The following is an 18,909-nucleotide window of genomic DNA, read 5'->3' on the forward strand; positions in this document are numbered from 1 at the left end:
AGCCTGCAAGGTGTTTGTACATTACGCACGTTTTGGCAAATTTTCTGGAATCTCTTTTGATTCGATAGTGACGACTGACGGCAGATTTTCATAAATACACATACTTAAATAATATATATATATATATATATATATATATATATATATATATATATATAGGAATTGGTTCAATTGAGATTTATATATATTTTGAGATTTTGAGATAAATGAACATATAAGTACATTTTGATGAACTTGTCAATTAATTTGTATGAACGCGCGTTGGTCTAGGGTTCAAACCCTACAAGTGGCGTGTTTTTTAAATAAATTAAATAGATTCATATGTTCATCAGTTATATTGGTTATGTTCAAAGAATTTATTGATATGTTCATTTATCTCAAAATCTCAAAATATTTAAAATCTCAATATAAGCTAACCCTATATATATATATATATATATATATATAGGGAGTGGTTCAATTGAGAAGTTCAAATGTGTTGAGAAGTTGAGAAGCAATCTAATAAATGAACATGTCAGTACATTTTGATGAACATGGCAATTAGACCTCAAATCAATAAATTCTTTGAACATATCAAATATAACTGACGAACATACGAATCTATTTAATTTTTAAAAAAATACGCCACCGCCAAGGATCGAACCCCATATCAAACCCGCGTTCATAAAAACTAATTGACATGTTCATCTATTGGATTGCTTCTCAACTTCTCAATACATTTGAGCTTCTCAATAAAACCTAACCCTATATATATATATATATAGGGTAGGGTTAATATAAAAACCCCTCTTAAGATGAAAACTAGGAACCAATTTAAAACCATTGATTTAAATAAAATAGAGGGTTGAGATTAAACTACATATGCACAATTTCGATTGCATAGATGCATAGTTTCAATTGCATAAATTGCATATTTTTTAATTGCACAGTAAAATATAATAGATGCACAGTTTCTTTTGTTGACTAAATCCTAACCACTAGATCTAATATTTAAAAGGTCAAGATTAGGTTCCTAGTTCTCATTTTAACAGAGGTTTTTATTAGAACATCTTCCTATATATATATATATATATATATATATATATATATATATATATATTTCAGAAAAAATTATTAAAAAAAAGATAAGAAGAAACATAGTGTTTTCTTAAGTTAAAATACAATATATTGGTAGCATAAAATATGAAATTTAGTAGTATGAAAATATAACAAAATTAATGTGCACAGCTCCAGACAAATAAAAAGGGTCATGCACTAGCGTAATAATTAATGAGCCATATTCATACACGCAATTAGAGATATAATTAGTTGATTGGGATACAGGGAGGAATTAAACATCATTCCCTCACAAATTTAAACAATATCTCAAAACTCCCTTTCTGCAGAAGCTCTCATTGCCATAATCATAACCACCCAACCACGCTTAATCATCATCCCACTCCTAGTTTCCAATTTTCACACACACGGCAAATGTCTAAACAATCATACAATTTTGTTTAATTCAAATCAGTATTACAGGTGCCATTAGATTTATATAAATAATAGGGGGGGAAAAAAGTTGACAATTATGGAGCTCCAGACAGGGAGAGAACCAATGACTCATTTCCAACATATATACAAATTAAGATAGATAAGAGAATCTATGGTACAAAAAGCTCCTCAAATTGGCTAAATTTTCCAACTTGACTACTTATCTCCGTTGGTCTGCCTAGGCTAATAATTTCCTTGAAATGAAAGCCCTGAGCTACACATTCATCCTGACCACAATGCCGTCGTGGGAGCTCCCCAGCGCGGCCACCTTGGCCCTATAAGCCGCGGCGGCCACGGCACTCTTCACCCTATCCTCCTGAGGGAGGTCACACGCCTCGCTCATGGAGGTGAACCTGAGCTCAGCAGGAGGGATGAAGCAGTCCATGGACAGCCCCGGCACGTTGAAGGCGACCTCCTCGATGGTCCACGCCTCCTCCATCCTGGTCTTGGTGTGGCTCATGGCCGTCTCACCGAACCTGAAGAGGGTGACCACGGAGCGCCCCGAGTGGGCGATCATGATCCCCTCGACGGGCTTGTAGTCGTCGAGGAAGGAGCTGATGGTGGTCTCCCAGTAGACGGCGTCCCCTCCATTGGTCTGAATCCGCGTCAAGTGCGAGTCCTCCAAGTGCACGAGGAGGCCCGTCTTCTGGCTGAAGTAGCCGAACAAGACGTGCCTGATGATCTCCGCGGGCCCCTCGCTCCTCGCCTTGAGCGTGTGGGGGTCCGCGCAGAGCTTCAGGGTGAAGCAATCCTCGCCGTTGATCTGCTTCTCCCCCGTGCATCTCGCGTTCACGAACATGCTCGCCGTCGTCCCTGGATCCAGCCCCTACAAATTAAAAATCCCATTCAAAATGAATCCCACTACGACCATCTACTCGAAACGTATATATTACAAAGCACACACCTGCAGGGCACGGCGAAGAGGCCTAACGGGGCCTTTGGCAGCGTGGGCGCCGAGCCACGGGGTGTGGCGCCACACAAGGGTCCCGTTGCAGCCGGCGTGGACCTTGCTCCCTCCGAGGGCTAGCTCGACGTACCACATGTCGGGATTCATCTGCCACAGCACGAAGCTCCCCGACTCGGCCGAGTTCCTGCTCTTCAACACCTTGGTGGCCGTCTCTATGTCGGAGGTCACCATCTTCACACTCCCCATTGCATAAGCATTCTGAACTGAGCTCTGCACCTTCTGACCGCCGGATGCCGCCAGATACTGCTGTAATATGTACTGCGCCGACGAACATTCCTGCATTCATAAAACGACATTATATATTGGGCCACCACCATGTGCTCTTCATCTTCATTCATTCATCAACAAACTAGCTGTCTACCAACCCAACGAATGTGTCTCACTCCTCAAATTAAACACCATTTATTTTCTACTACTTTTTTTTTATTGGCCTCATTAATGGATGCGAATATTCACCTACACATTAGTAAATTGCTTGTTACATTTAGTGAAGTTTTGGATGTACCATAAAATTGCACAAAAGTAAATATACATGGGCAATTGTGGAGTCATGGATGAGATCTAGTACAAATGGTAAAATTGAGTTGCAAAAGTTCCTCTTTACTAAAAAAAAACGTTTTGGTTCAAGTCTCACCAATTTAAGTTGTATTTCCATTTTATTGGTAGCTAGAATTCTTTGTATTCTCTAGTTCCTTTAAAATAGTCTCGTTTTATTTTAAGATAATTCAGATTAAGAAAGTGAACCATAATTTGGAACATTCCAAAAACATAAAACTTAAAATATAGGCACCAAATTTCATGGGACGGAGGATAATATAGGTAAACTGTATCTAAAAAAAGATACTCCTACTTGTGGAGTCACAAAATCACGTATGAAAATTAACTTATTTTAAAACCAATTATAGCGAAAATAAATTCAGCAAATGAAGAATTTGAAGAAAATGAGTTTGATAGATAGCGAGTGGAGTTAAACATGAAGACAAATTAGAGTGATTTGAAAACAGCAAAAATCCAAAAACATAGGCAGAGAGAGAGAGACTAACAATGGGGGTATCTTTGATGCAGAGGTGAGGCAGAGGTTCGTTGTTGGTAACGTGCACGGGGCCGAGCGGCGCACCCAAAACGCCGAGAAGCAGCCGCAGATCGGAGCCGGCGGTGGAGACGGAAGGGGCGCGGCAGAGCCAATGGGCCCACCTCTCGCTCTTCGGGTCGGAAGAATCCGGGCCGCTTGGATCCGGGCCCTCCCTCAAGGGCGAGAGGGCCTCAACCCCGGGCCTGAAACTGCCCGATCTCATCATGTATATATCTGGCGGGCCCAGGCTGCTGCCTCTCCTCCGACGGAGCAGGCCCGAAGCGGACGGCGACTGGCTCCGGCCACTCCTCGACCGCGCCGGCGAGAGCCCGCGAACCACCTCCTCCTTGAGAGCTGAGAAAAACCCCTGCTTTCGCTCCATGTTGGCAGCAATGCGAGGCGAATTACACAGCGCCGCTGCTGCTAGTATGTAATGTATGTATACTTAGCAAAAGGGAGGAGAGAGAAAGTGGAAAAGGAGAGAGAATGACGTTTGGAAGAAGCAGAGCATTTTTCTTTTTTGTTTCGCTCTTTATATACAGTGTCCAACTCAGAGAGTGAGAAACAGAGTAACCACTAACTACTGTCTTTTTTTTCCTTCTTTCCTTTTGTTTTATCTATTTTTGTAAATTCCAATCTAATGACTAATGGGAATGCTTATTTCTATGCATATTTTTTTTATTGCTTCATTCTTTAGTACTCCCTCCGTCCCAATATTCAAGTCCCCTATTTCTTTTTGAGCCGTCCCATGTAACTAGTCCCCTTTCCTTTTTGGGTAAATTTTAAGGGAACTAATCTCTAATTAATTATGAATTCATTTTAATCCCCCCCATCTACCTCACACACTATTCGTCTCTCTCTCTCTCTCTCTACCACCTCCCCCCTTCCCCCTCTCTCTCTCTCCTCTGCGAATCTCGTCTCCGGCGCCTCCACCGCGCCTCCCTCCTCCGCCGTCGGCGACACTCACGGCTATTCGTCGGCCTCGTCGCCCTCTCCATCTCAACACCCAATTTCATCCCCACCCTCTGCTCTCTCTCTCTCTCTAGCCGAGGGGAAGCGACGAAGGTGAAGCTCCTGCTGCCTCGCCGGAAATCGAGCACAGCAGCGGCGATTCGCGGAGAGAGGAACGGCGGTGCGGACGTCGGAAATCAAAGCTTGAGGGGCAGATTTAGGGATCTAGGGTTTCACCGAGATCTAAGCCCTTCCCTCTCTGTAAATCGAGATCTAAGCCCTACCTTCCTCCTGCTCCGCCTCCAACGCCTCCGCCACCTCGCGCCTCCGTTGGCTCCAACGCCGCCTCTGCCGCAACAGCCGCTGCCCTCCGCCTCCTTCTACCGCCTGGCACCTCCGGCGCCTCGCGCCTTCGCCACCATCTTCTTGCAGAGAGGAAATTGAAAGATTTCCATTTTTGGTTGTTTCGCCCAAAACGATTAGGGCTCGCCTCCACCCTTTCAGTTATTTTTGTTGTTTTAATTTCAGAAATTGAAAGGTTTCCATTTTTTTGATTTCTCTGTGGTGGTGTTTTAATTTCCGTTCACTGTTCTGGCGGCTACGATGGTCCGGTGGTGTGGTTCAGAAATTGTGGTGGTGCGGTGGTGCACAGGCGGTGGCGTGGCAGTGCACAGGCGGTGGTGCGGCAGTGTTAATGAGCCTGAGACCCTTAATTAAAGTAGCATTAACTTTTTCAAATATATCATCTAACTCTTAATTTTAGTCTCCTAAATACCCGTGCCCAAAAGAAAGGGGACTTGATTAACGGGACGGAGGGAGTAGTAAATAGTACTCCCTCCGTCCACAATTTAAAGCCCTACTTGCCCTTAAAAATTTGTCCACAATTTAAAGCCCCATTCTGCTTTTTATACCCTTTTACCCTCCCTTGCTATTTAAAATTACTACCCTTTGCCATTAATTATTCCTCCTCATTTTTTAACCCACTTAATTATTTCCTTAATTAATTCACTAACACTAACTAATTAAATAAACCAAAAATCGGGCACTTCATTTATGTTATTCTAGAGAATTCCATACGATCTAGAAACCCTAGATCTGTATCGGCTCTCTCTTTGTCTTCCTCTCTCTAGAAGAAACCCTAGATCTATAGTCTCTCTCTCTTCGTCTGCCTCTCAAAATTAATTCCTCTGTCTTGTGTTCCTTTCTCTGTTACTCGATGAATCTCTCAAAGACTAATTGCCCTTCATCTTCGATGGAGGGTATTGTGCTACACTATGTCACTTGGTTTTGTTCTCCACCAGAAATGGAGTCGATTGTGCCGGAAACCCAAATGTCGGCCTTCGATCTCTCTCAATCGGTGTCGGTTGTGTCTGAAACGGACTTCACCACCTTCGATCTATGTGTGTCGGAGCCGTTGCCGCCAAAATGCGAAGCGGCGGCTTTCGATCGCTTAGAAGTGTCGTGGTTGCTCCCTCTCTCTGGATCGGAGGCGATGCAGCCGGAATATGAAGCGGCGCCATGGTTGCTGCCGGAAACCGAAGCGGCGCGCCTCCCTCTCTCTGAATCGGAGCCGTTGCCGCCGGAATGCGAAGCGGCGGCTTTCGATCGCTTAGAAGTGCCGTGGTTGCTCCCTCTCTCTGGATCGGAGGCGATGCAGTCGGAATATGAAGCGGCGCCATGGTTGCTGCCGGAAACCGAAGCGGCGCGCCTCCCTCTCTCTGAATCGGAGCCGTTGCCGCCGGAATGCGAAGCGGCGGCTTTCGATCGCTCAGAAGTATCGTGGTTGCTCCCTCTCCCTGGATCGGAGGCGATGCAGCCGGAATATGAAGCGGCGCAATGGTTGCTGCCGAAAACCGAAGCGGCGCGCCTCCCTCTCTCTGAATCGCCGGAATACAAATCTGAGAGCTTCCCTATCTCTGAATCTGTCAGACGAGAGAGGGAAAAGGCCAAACGAATCTCCGACCTGAGAGAATCCTTCAAACGCGATAGGGAGAAGGCCAAGCGAACCTTTGACTTGAGAGAAGCTTTTAGACGAATCAGGTGATTTCGTTCATTGATTCCGTTTATAGTTCTTTGGTGGGAAATGGCTGGTGATGCCTTCTGTGATTTGTATTTGCTGTGCATTGTGGGGATGGCTGGTGATGCCTTATCTGTTATTCTTATTTGATGTGCATTGTGGGGATGGCTGGTGATGCCTTATCTGTTGTTTCATGCATTTGGTGTATCTGTGGTGCCAATTGTGTATCTATGATGCCAATGGTGTATCTATGATGCCAATGGTGTATCTGTGGTGCAATTGTGTATCTGTGGTGCCAATTGTGTATCTATGATGCCAATGGTGTATCTGTGGTGCCAATTGTGTATCTGTGGTGCCAATTGTGTATATTTGTTGCCCTGTGAGGAGTTTCTTAATATCCTAGGGTTAGAACAGTGTGTACTAAACTTGATCCAACTGTAAGCTGTCCCTATGATGACTTTTATAGTCTGAGGGTTTGTTTTAATTCAGCCATCACTTGTTTTTGGAGGTTGAATTTAAACAAAAACTGATAGTCAATGATGCTAAATTTTGCAGAGACAATTATGCTTACAAAAACTGATTTACATTGCAAACACATCAAAAGATTGTTCATGTGTTTGTATCTGTAAACCCTGCACTACTCTATAGTAACTACTCAGTAATACCCACTTGATGCAGCCCTTCTATGACATCTCCAAGGTTGTAAATTTCACCTTCTTCACTTGCTTCCAACTCTAGGAACTCTAAACTTTCCCTCACAAGTGCTTCTTCAACCTGAATACAGTCTGGTAGCAATCCGAGTCTTGTGAGTCTGTCTTTGTTCATGTGAGGAATTTTGTAGTTATTCCCACCCTTTGCCTTGATTATTTCGTGATAGCAACTTTGCAAAGTGAGGAACACGTGATTTAGCTTCTCTGGTGGGTATTCGTCATAGGCATCTTTCACATTCTTTAGTAACTCCTCCACATTACTTGCTGGTTTCTGATCTTTCAATGTCTGTATAGCTCGGAAAAAGCCTAGATCATTCACATTTGTATCCGGCGAATTAGCTGGCTGGCATACTAGTTGGATTTTAAATCCATCAGTATTTGCAACCGCTAGAAAGTCTGGATCATCAGGTTTTATGTGGGGTTTGGCATTATCTTGTTGGATAAAAATGTGCTTGTTTGCTGCCAATGGCCACTTAGCTTTAAAGATTGGAACCATCTGTCAAAAAAGGGGCTAAATGATGATTCTGTTATAGATTCTGATAGCATTCATTAATTACATAAAAACTGTAACACCTTACCTCTTTAATAAGGCAAGCTTTCATGACTTCTTTTGTAATGGCTGCAATTGGCTTCACTTCCAAGGTTCCTTTGCTTCTGTTTTTTGAATTCCTTTGAGCTGGTTCTATGGTTGTGAAAGGAAATATGCCAAACTTTCCATCAAAGAGTATTGTGCCATCTATGTCAAATATAGGTCGTGCTACAGCACACATAAACATAATCTTGTCAATGTACCTCTTTGATTTGCATGTCCTATACGGTTCCTCTTCATCCGGCATGAGGTAATACCTATCTTTAATTTTGGTAAGGTAAAACCATTTCTCATCGATGTGAATGGTGTTGTACATACTTTGGAACTTTATAAAACCACCCTCACTTATTGAACTAAGCTGTTTTAGGCTCCAACTAAGCCTTGACAGCCTATTTTGTGGGGTAAGAAATGGTTTTATAGCATTTGTATGTGGTTTCAGTTTTTTCTCCTTTACCCACTTGTGAATCAAAGACTTAGACACACCTAGGTTTGTAGACATGATTCTCATTGATGATCTTTGAAGCACAGAAAGATTCTTCACTTTTTCAACATCAATACTCTTCTTGTTTTTGTATGAGATGCCTTTTCTAATGGACTTTACCTGGACAGGTACGCCACAAGCTCGCTGATGTAATACTTGGCTCCATATCCTCCAAATGGTCTTCAAATTCACTTTGAAGAGGAGGGCTGCCTCCTTTTTTGCACCATATTCAAGCTTGCCTCCAGTGCTATGTTCAAGCAGCCACTGTGCTATTTTGTTTATGTCATCATCTTGGATTTTAGGGCATTCAATGGCCATTTTAGTGATTTACTTGTAGTAGGTGAGAAATGAATGCATTGTGAAGTTAAAGTGGTATTTATAGGGATTTTAGAGTTTATGGTGGGGTCAATTTTCCCTCCTAATTTTTGGAGGGACCGCTGTACTCTTTCTTGGTTTCTTCAATGAAATATTCTATTCCCTCCTTTTTTACTACAGCTTTTAATTTGCTGATTTCATTCCATTTGGTTTTTTAGTTATTTAAAATTTGATAAAGCTGCCAACTTGTAAAAGAAAAAAAAGCAGATTAAGAAAAAAACAAAAAAATCGAAGTTCTTGCTGTTTGTACAAGTAAGGAATTCAAAGTTAAAATAAATTTGAAATGAAGGAAGAATAAAAAAAATAGAAAACCTATAAAAGAAAAAATAAGTAAAATAAATTACAAATGCTTATAAAAATAAATCCAAAAATTAAAAGCAATCTCCTAATCACAAATTAGTAAAAGTAATCTAATCATTTAACCACTACCCTTTTCTTTCATCCGCATCACCTTTTTCAGCTTTCTTAGTCTCCGTGCCCACACTAAAGTGGGGCTTTAAATCATGGACGGAGGGAGTAATATACTAATAATCTTATTTCTACTCACTCGTAGTATAATATTAATTATTATATGCATTCCTGGTCAAGAAAAATATTATATATTCCCTCTGTCCACGAAAGAACTACCTATCTTTCCTTTTTTGGACGTCCACAAAAAAACATCCTACCTATTTTTAGACTATACCACACCACTTATAATCTTCTTATTTTTCACTTTTCACAACTCTCAATATTAATTATAACACTTTTTCACCGCTCTCAATACACTCAACTATCTTTTATCCACTCTCAATACACTTAATAATATTTTTTCTTAAAACCCGTGCCACTCTCTCCTATGAAGTTTTTTCATGGACGGGGAGGGAGTATATTCCAAACAATATTTATTACTAGTATTAGATTAGTTAATCCAGGATCAAATTTGTCATTCTCACATGACACTTAAAAAAATTTAATTATAATTTTTTCGGATTACAACTCAAACACTCAGACATCATTACATTGTTTGAACATCCAACCTATTTAGAAAAGAAATATCTTATCAATTAACTTACGCTTTGCCGTCATATTATAATTATAATATTACATTAATCTTGTGCTTTATATGATGCCGATGCCATAAAGCACTATCATGATTATTGATAAAGCATATCACCCATTTGTGTGTATTTAGTATACATAAGTTTAAATTCTTTATCCTATAATTTTTTTGTATTTTATCGTGTTTGATTATTATTTTTATTACTTGAATATGTATAAAATTACAAGAGAAAATTATGTATGAATCATGATTAATATTATTACTTACTAAAAATATTTAAAAATTGGAGTGTAATGAATCCCAAAGAATACACAAACGTGTACTATCTCCGTCCCACGAATCTTGACACGTATTTCTTTTTGGGTCATCCCACGAATCTTGACACATTTTCAAATAAGGTAATAATTAGTCCAAAAATAAGGACTCTTAATTACATTTTCTCTCATACTTTACTTTCTCTCTTCTACTTTACTTTTATACTTTATTACCTATACACTTAAAACAAATACTACTAATCTACAACTCCTTAATTCTCGTGCCGAAACCAAACGTGTCAAGATTCGTGGGACGGAGGGAGTATTTGCATTTTTAAATATTGTCAACAAAAGTCATACATTTAATTACTTAAATTGATCGTTAAGTCTCAAATGATGAAGGTTGACATCTTCACATCATGTCGGGCCCAAGGATTTTATTTAAGCTTCGTACGTTTTCACTAGTCACGGTTTGTACATACTTAATGAAGAATTCATTGGATTCAGTTATCCATTTAATGAGAAAGGTAACATAAATCACAAAATATTTTCCAAGATAATGGATAAATTTAATTTTCTTTTAAATTTTAATTACTAAAGAAAAAATAAACACTCACACACTAATTCTTTTTTCTTTTTCTATTTTGAAAAGTACTCACACACTAATTCTTTTGAAGACTCAAACTTTAACTTATTAACTGGAGAATAAATATCTTATCAACATATTGCATTTTACCATCTATAGTAAATGTCCAAGCTCACTGCATGCCAATTGGGGGTTAAAAAGAAAAGGAGAGAAAATAAATTAAAATAATAAATGAAAAAGACTAAAGTCAAGGTCAACCGCTCCAATGAAGATTGAGATTCTCAAAAAAGAATCAAGTTAGATGGTTAAATGCCAAAGAGGAAAAACGGAGCAAGATCACATGCTCGCTTCAATATCCAACTCATTATTCCATTATATTGCGCCTTCTATTTCTAACAATAAAAAACGGCCAAATTTGATACAAATTGGACAAGTTAGTTATGTTATTGAATTATTATTTACATCGATTGAGTCGTTTACAGAAGGCATTAACACTTAATTCAATGACCAATTACCCTCTCCCCATTATCTATCTTGGGATAAAAAAATTTAGACACGAAATTTTGAACACAAGTTTAGCATGTTAGATGTGGTAAGTGAAAAATACAAAAAGATAAATAAAGTGTAAAACTTTTGTTAAATAAGCAAATGTCTCAAGATAGATGAGACGTCCAAAATAGAAATTGTCTCAAGATAGATGGAATGTGGGGAGTATTATATTTTGATGATTTTACCGAGCGTTGAGAATCTATTACTCGGTTTACAGTCATACTATAATAACTAAATTTTTTTATTATTAAGGAATATTAGGGTGTATTCTCTTTTATTGATAAATTTATAATGGGATAAAGAGGGATAATAAAAAATTATCCCTTTAAATCTTATATTTATTTTTCTTCATTTTTTATAAAGAAGAATCTCACCATTTTTCATTAACCTTTTTCCACTTTAAGAAAGGATAATAAACAAAAAATTGAAGGGATAATATCATTCCTTTTTGTGAAAAGAATGAATAAAAAATTGTGATATTCACTTTTATAGAAAATGAGGGGGGGAAATGGGGCATTTAAAGAAATAAAATTTTGTTATTTTTTATTTTTTCATGATAAATTAATTGAGAATACCCTTAATAGTTTTCCATTTTTTTTTCGATGGTGACTCAAAATTTCTATTAATTAAAAAAGAAACGTCTTCTCAATGAATTACACACCATTGCTCATATCTATTTGACTCTTGAACTCCTATGGTGACAATGTACAATTAGGTGGTCTTAATTTTATTTGATTTATTCTTGATATGTTTCCTTTTATTTATTTGTTTGAAGTTAAGTAGAAAATAAATAAATTGAAATATGTATTAATTTATTTAACTAATGATGATAATAATACTCCCTCCGTCCACTAAATATTGTCTTAAGGAAGGGAGACACAGATTTTAAGAAAAAATGTGTTGTTTATTTATTGAGTGGAGAAATGAACCTACAAATTATTACTAAAAATAGATTATGACAATTTTTTGTGGACGAATAGAGTAATTTTTATGCACTGGAACTAAAAATATATACATAATAAAAGGAATAAGAGTAATGCATAATAAACATTAGTAGTGCTCACGAAAAGTACCCATATTTAAAAAAAATACAAGAGGTATTTATTACACAATCAAATAAGTCACCCGCACACATGAGGAACCTCTAAACTATACATAGGTGAATCTAAGATTTCTCACAGAAGAGAGTCTTTGAATGTCTCACTTTTGCAATTTGAGTTATGCTTGATTGACCAAAGTATCCATATTTTATTTTAAATCTTAGGAAGCTAATTTTTAAAATTCATGATTTATTTGAAATGAAACACACTTGACACTACCTAACTAATCGTGATGTAAAATTAGTCAAACTCCAAACTGACTTTGGTGGTAATTATAAGGAATACGAGTTTCTTCACACCATTTCGACTAAAGGTTTATTTATCGACTACGAAATTCGTGTTTGACAATAAATAAATAATAGTCATATAATGCTAGTTGTAAGATTAAATAATGAAAATCAATTAGAATATAAGTAGTATGTGAGAAAATCATGTCGGGCGGTGAGATAGTTGATGCCGCGGATGGCGGGGGTATAATTTACACTTGTTTTCTCTAAATCTATGCTTCAATAGTCTTTTTTGTCTTCTTGTTTGAAAATTTAAAGTTATTCAAATTATTGGCCTTTTAACAAGAATGTCCCAAACTATTTATAATTATAATTGAGTAATGAACTATTGATCTTTTAACGAAAATGTCTTATATAAATTAAATATTCAATATATATATCACAAAATTAACAAAAATGTTCTGAAATTTAAATTTTGATTACGGAAAGATCACAGTGCTCATCAGAAATTATTAGTAGTATTTTTCCTTTTAATTTTAGACAGAAAATGGTGTCTCTTTGATGTTAGCTCAATTTTGAAATATATGTGCCAAAGTCCATGTGAGCATCTGAAGAGCTATGTAATATTTTCTTGACCAAACCTTATTGGGGTATTTTTATAAGTCTCGTGGTATTTTGGGCATATAATTGCAATCTAGCTATATATACTCTGAGATATAGTTTTTCAAATGTCAATAATTCAGATAGTATTTAATTATAATTATGCATATATAGTTCATAATTTTTTCATAAATGCCAATAGTTTAAATATTAAAGTATATTTTCCCATTTCAATTTAAACCGGACAAAATACTATTGATGGGAAGTGATCGGCTCCGTTTAGTAGGGATAGAAAGTAGAAAGCAGCCTAGGAATTTTGGAATTGAAATTATAAATTGACTTAGGTGTTTGATTAGTCGTGTAATCGTGTTGGTGCAGTAACAGTTGTTAATGTTGGCTTAGGAAATTTGGATTGGATTGACGATAGAAGTACGTCCCTTCGTAGATTAACTATTAGAAATTGAATTTTGATCATCATATTTAAGTTAAGTGGGACATGGTGTTGTGTTCACCTGCGAGACGTGACATAATATTTAAGTGTTGAACCTTCTCGGTAACAATTTTTTTTTTCGGTTATTCAGTAATTTGATTTTGGTAAATTATGTGTATACCTTTACGTAATTAAAGCATAAAAGTAAATGTAATTTAGATTTTACTAAGCCGATTTTTACGGCGTTGAAGGCACTCATGCTTCTTAATGTGTGCGTATATTGACCTAGCGGTAGAAAGTTAATGTTTAAAATCTGAGGTCTCTGGTTTGAGTCCTTCGTCGCGCGCTCTTAAAAATTTATTTATTTACTTATGTAATTTATCAAAAAAAATGGATGAATAGTGGGATTTTGCCATTCCAGATATAATCATCGTGTGTTGGAGTTTGGCTGTGTTCCTTCGATTGTTTTGTTTAGACTAGGAGTGATTGGTTTGAATTTTTTTCAGATTTTTGGTACGTTAAAATCTTGTTTTGAATTGGTCTTGTTTCTTTGGTGGTTCTTTTATTCTTAAAGTTAGCTGTTTTTACGGCTGCTCTTTTTCTCGTTCGTTGTTTTTGTTTTCTTACTTTTTGTAATAGATGGGTACTCTTTTTCTTTTACCGGCGTTTTTCTCGGCTTTTACAGATTATCTTCTCTGTGCTATCAATGAGTTACTAATTTTTTTTTTCTTTTTTTCAATAAAATTCTCAATTTAGCGGTGCATATAAAGCTTCTTGTTCGTTTACAATGTATAAATGTTCTCTTAATATCAGTTTCCATCACAATTCTCAAAAAAAAAAAAAATCCATTTCCATCACTAGACAATGAGCTGCATTTTGTTCGTCTTCAAACATAAAGATCGCTAATATTGTCTCAATATTTTAAATGGGTCCATATTAATAGCCCGACCCCGGGAAACATATTTGGGCTTCAATTTCCATACATGAGAGCCCAAAATACGCAACACTTGATACTCAGCTTACAAAACAACATTCCTTTCTCACAAATTACTCAAATAAACACAAGGATGAAGGGAAAATGACACTTCACTCACTTAAACCCCAATTCCCAATTTATGTTATCTAGATTCGGTAAACACAAATTTATATTTGTAAATTTGAATTTTACAATCAAATTTTGGAATATAATTTTTTTTTCTTTTTTTCGATTTGATTCAGTTTTAATTCTTAAAATTTCAATTAATTTGGTTCATTTTGATATTTTTTTTATAGCTAAATATAAATCTGATTTTGGTTGAATTTTAGCAAAAAAATAAATCGAATACACACCCTAAGCCCAACCAACCAAAGAAAGGAACAATTTAAATGTGAGCAAAGCTTTATAGAGTTGTGAGGGGAGTTTTGTGGTATTAAAGCAATGAAGATCTATCAGCAGCCAGGTGAAGACAATCACCATCAAAACACAATATATAGAATTGTTAAATGAATGAATATCGATCATCAGCCGAGTCAAGAGAATCAGTTTGAATTTTACACTTAACAAACGGACAATTTTGCTTATTAACACTTAAATAAAACTAATTACCCCGCACAAGTTTTTTTTATGATGTTTGTGCATATTTTGATTTCTAAATCTGCTAAAACTTATAAATATATGAAAAATAATACGATATGAATGCACGTCTCGTCAAAATTCAATTCTGTTATTTTGATTGAACTCAATTGAACAAGGCACCTTTCAAGTTAAACCAAACCATCTTTAGTATAATAATCAAGCGTGTTATGAATGAAATGTGTGAATGTTCATACTTAAAAAAGAAGCCATTAATCTTGCCTATAGGTTAGCATTATGTTATTCTCTATTTCAATAGTACGAAGAATTCTTATGTATAAATAGTGTTTAAAAAGAGAGTTGTTGTTCTATATTTATTTGTTCTAAGTTTTTGTTGTCAACACGAATTCTAACCAATTGAGAATATTTTTATGAGGTAAAAAAAAATAATCATTTTATTTAAAATAAAAAAGTTAAAAAAATCATTTTATTAAAATAAAAAAAGGTTATACGCACTAGAAGCGGATCTTCATAGGAGCTGCATTGGGCTAGAGCCCAGTGCAAGTCCAAAATTTCGTCATATATATATTAAATATATTTAGCCTAATATCTACACAGTTCAACTCTTAGCCTAGTGCAATTTTCAAAAAAATATATAGAAGTGATTTTTTATATCCTTTCAATGTATATGTTATTGAATGAATAAAAAAAATAATTAACCGGTAATCGAATTCGAATCCTAAGTCCATTCAAAATCTTAAAAATAAAAATAAACTGTACGAATTATCCAAAAATTTGGCTCGAAAGCTATTGCCCAGGAACCCTGGTGCAATACCTTCAGCTTCAATGTTTTAGCAAGTTCCAAGGCTACCTTCAGCTTCAATGCTTTGGCAAGTTTAGCCTCGCTATCGATAAATTCTGGATCCGCTCCTGATACTACGCACTCTTATCAAAATGTCCTTTTGTTATTTTAACATAGAAATGATTTAAAATTTGAACATCTGAATTTTATTTTATAAAAATTACTCCCCCAGCGGGCCCAGCTCCCTCAGCAGCGTTGCTACCTAGACGGCCAGAGACAAGCTGACGCCGCTGCACAAGCAGCGTCGCCCTGCATCATTGCCGCCGACACCCACCATTTGCATCATTAATTCTCAAAATTCCCAAATAGAATCAAATAATTTCACAAACTCACACATATAAAAAAAAAAATTAAATTAAAACTATAAATTGAAATTACCTGAACAAAGATATCAGTTCTTGAGATTTACATACGCATGTACATATGATCGCACACGTGTAACTAAAAGTAAAAAATCTACCAAAAAAAAAAAAAAAAGAAAAAAGAAGAGGCATTTACAGTAGAGAAATCATCAAGTCTGAGAAGTAACGAGCAAAGCTTTATTCTTGAACCTATACCTAGGGTTTCTAGGAATAGCCTGGCTCGGCCCGAAGCCGAATTGGCCGATGCCGTTGGTCAACGGAGGGCCGTCGTCGTAGATGTAGCCGACCAGCTTCCCGCAGCTATTGCACTTGATCTTGGTGCGCTTCCTCTGGATCCCCCAATAATTAAGCGTCTCGAAAAAGGGGCGGATCTTGTCCTCCTTCTCGAATCGGAACTTGGACGAATCCACGGCGGCGAAGGACAGGGTGTTCTTGTTGCCGGCCTCGAAGTAGAAGTCCGCCGAGAAGAGGTCGGCCGGCTGGAGGTTCAGATTCGCGCCGCACTCTCTGCAGCAGTAGATCGTTGCCATTATATTTATGTTTTGATTGAATTTGGAGGCGGTGGTGGTGGGCTGAGGTTTATGTATTTGAGGAAGAGAGAAGATCTAATAGCGCGTAAGGGTTGAAATTTCCGCCATTCTAGATCAATCTTGTGAAATTAAAATTGTTGAATTTTGAATCTGACTTGAAACTTGGAGGTGAAACACGAGAGGATAGGAGCATTAAATTTAATTGAATTTTTTGAGGAGATCTAAATTGAATTTGGCACTGGCCTATCTAAAACTGTAAAACATTTATCAAATTGATACTAGTAGAAATTAGAGACAAATATTAAAATAATATTTTTATTTAAGTAAATATTAATTATACTAATATTAATTGTAGACACTATTACTAATTTTTCTTTTATTTTTGATTTAATATTCATTACTTATTACAATAAATAAATTGAGGGTTGTGTTTAGAATCACCTTTTATTTATTTATTTATTATAAAGCAAACCCATGGGCTTCTAGTTTTAGTTTCCTCATTGGGCTCAAGGCCCATATAATAACCCCAAATGTTACTATTATTGAACCAATCATGGAAGGTTTTTTAGGATATGTTTACCGAATAAATTTATCATGAGAAAATGAGGGTTAACAAAAATTTATCCTTTTAAATATCTTATTTACTTTCTATATTTTATATAAAAGAGAAGTTCACCATTTTTTCTTTCTTATTTTCACTTCTTGGAGGGATAATATTATCCTTCTTGAAGTGAAAATAAGGAAGGAAAATGGTGAACTTATCTTTTGTATAAAATAAAAGGGAAAAAGGAGGCATTTAAAGTTATACATTTTTGTTATCCCTCATTTTTCTATAATAAATTTATCCCTCAAAATAAACGCACCTTTAATTCAATTCATAGCCCCTATTTTAGTCTTTATAGCCATTATCTAAAATAATAATTAGAAATTTATCTTATATCTAAATATGAAACTATAAAAAATAAAATAGGGATTATGAATAGAATCACGCTTTTTTAAAAGATTCATATTTTTCTAAAGTTTACCCAACATCTCATGTGCATGCTTGCACACACTTCTCGTTTTGAAAGCAAAATTGTTCAAGTGTATCAACAAGATAGAATGTCAAAATTAAGAATAAAATCGCAAAAACAGTTATAATTAAGTAAAAGGGCTTTGTAAAATAAAATCTTTAACTAATTTTTTTTTTACACAGGATCATCATTATATCTTAAGAAAAAGGTAAATGATAATATAAATAATCTGTCACGTAATCGTTGTTAGAGCCGATAATTATCGATTGGCCACATCGCAGGAGTCATTGTTTCTACACATTTTTTAGTTAATTAATAATTAATAATTAGATTCAAACTTCACCGCTCCCCTTCTCTCCAAAATAATAATAATAATAATAATTAGGTGACGCACATATAAAAAATACATAATCATATTGGCTAAGTTTATTTTAAAAAGCTTATAAGTTCCAACAACTTATAAGATGTTTTAAAAGTTTTTAAGATGTAATTTTTAAAAAGCTTTTTAATTGTCAAAGTGTTTGAATAATTGAGCTTATAAGTTAGAGATAGAAAATATTTGTTAGATAGAGAAAATCGAAAAGATGTGAACTAGAAATGATATATACTGAAAATAGTAAATTATACTAGAATAATATTTATAAAATAATTATTGCATATAAAATAATGAAAAAATCAATTGGGATATATGAACTTAATTTTTGGAGAGCTTATAAGTTTTGAGAGCTTATTTTTAAAATTTATAAACTGTTTAAAAGTTTATTTTGTCAAACATCTTAAAAGAGTTTATAAGATTCTAAACAACTTATAAATTATTTAAAAGAGCTTTATAAGCTCAACCAAACACCCCCTCAATTGAGAAAGCCAAAAAATTCCTAACATTTCATGTGTAGATGTTGGTGGTGTCCACAGAAAGTTGACATAAACATATATAGTACGTCCTTGAAAAATGAAATTACTATATACTCCCTCCGTCCACCAAAAATATGCCACAATTTTATTTTTCGTCCGTCCACAAAAAATATGCCACATCCATTTTTAGTAGTATAGGGTCCATACCATTCCACTCACATTTAAAGTGGGACCTTTACTCCACTACCAACTTCACTC

The 18,909-nt window shown here is 35.9% G+C and overlaps 3 protein-coding genes across 3 annotated transcripts; all 3 read right to left on the minus strand.

Moving 5' to 3' along the window:
- Positions 1 to 1,490: 1,490 nt before the first annotated feature.
- LOC131010726 (uncharacterized) lies at positions 1,491 to 4,116 on the minus strand. The gene is made up of 3 exons (XM_057938388.1): positions 3,541 to 4,116; positions 2,435 to 2,773; positions 1,491 to 2,356 (listed from the first exon to the last, which is right to left on the minus strand). Exons 1-3 carry the CDS (start codon positions 3,949 to 3,951, stop codon positions 1,745 to 1,747), a joined length of 1,362 nt encoding a protein of 453 aa, XP_057794371.1. The 5' UTR covers positions 3,952 to 4,116; the 3' UTR covers positions 1,491 to 1,744.
- Positions 4,117 to 7,188: 3,072 nt separating this feature from the next.
- LOC131009814 (uncharacterized) lies at positions 7,189 to 8,635 on the minus strand. The gene is made up of 2 exons (XM_057937221.1): positions 7,826 to 8,635; positions 7,189 to 7,743 (listed from the first exon to the last, which is right to left on the minus strand). The coding sequence occupies exons 1-2, from the start codon at positions 8,633 to 8,635 to the stop codon at positions 7,189 to 7,191; spliced, it is 1,365 nt and encodes a 454-aa protein (XP_057793204.1).
- A 7,609-nt stretch (positions 8,636 to 16,244) lies between these two features.
- Positions 16,245 to 17,208, minus strand: LOC131010727 (uncharacterized). The gene has a single exon (XM_057938389.1). The coding sequence runs from the start codon at positions 16,784 to 16,786 to the stop codon at positions 16,406 to 16,408; it is 381 nt and encodes a 126-aa protein (XP_057794372.1). The 5' UTR covers positions 16,787 to 17,208; the 3' UTR covers positions 16,245 to 16,405.
- Positions 17,209 to 18,909: the final 1,701 nt, after the last annotated feature.

This window comes from Salvia miltiorrhiza, chromosome 2 (genome assembly GCF_028751815.1).
Source record: "Salvia miltiorrhiza cultivar Shanhuang (shh) chromosome 2, IMPLAD_Smil_shh, whole genome shotgun sequence".
Classification (NCBI taxonomy): Eukaryota; Viridiplantae; Streptophyta; class Magnoliopsida; order Lamiales; family Lamiaceae; genus Salvia; species Salvia miltiorrhiza.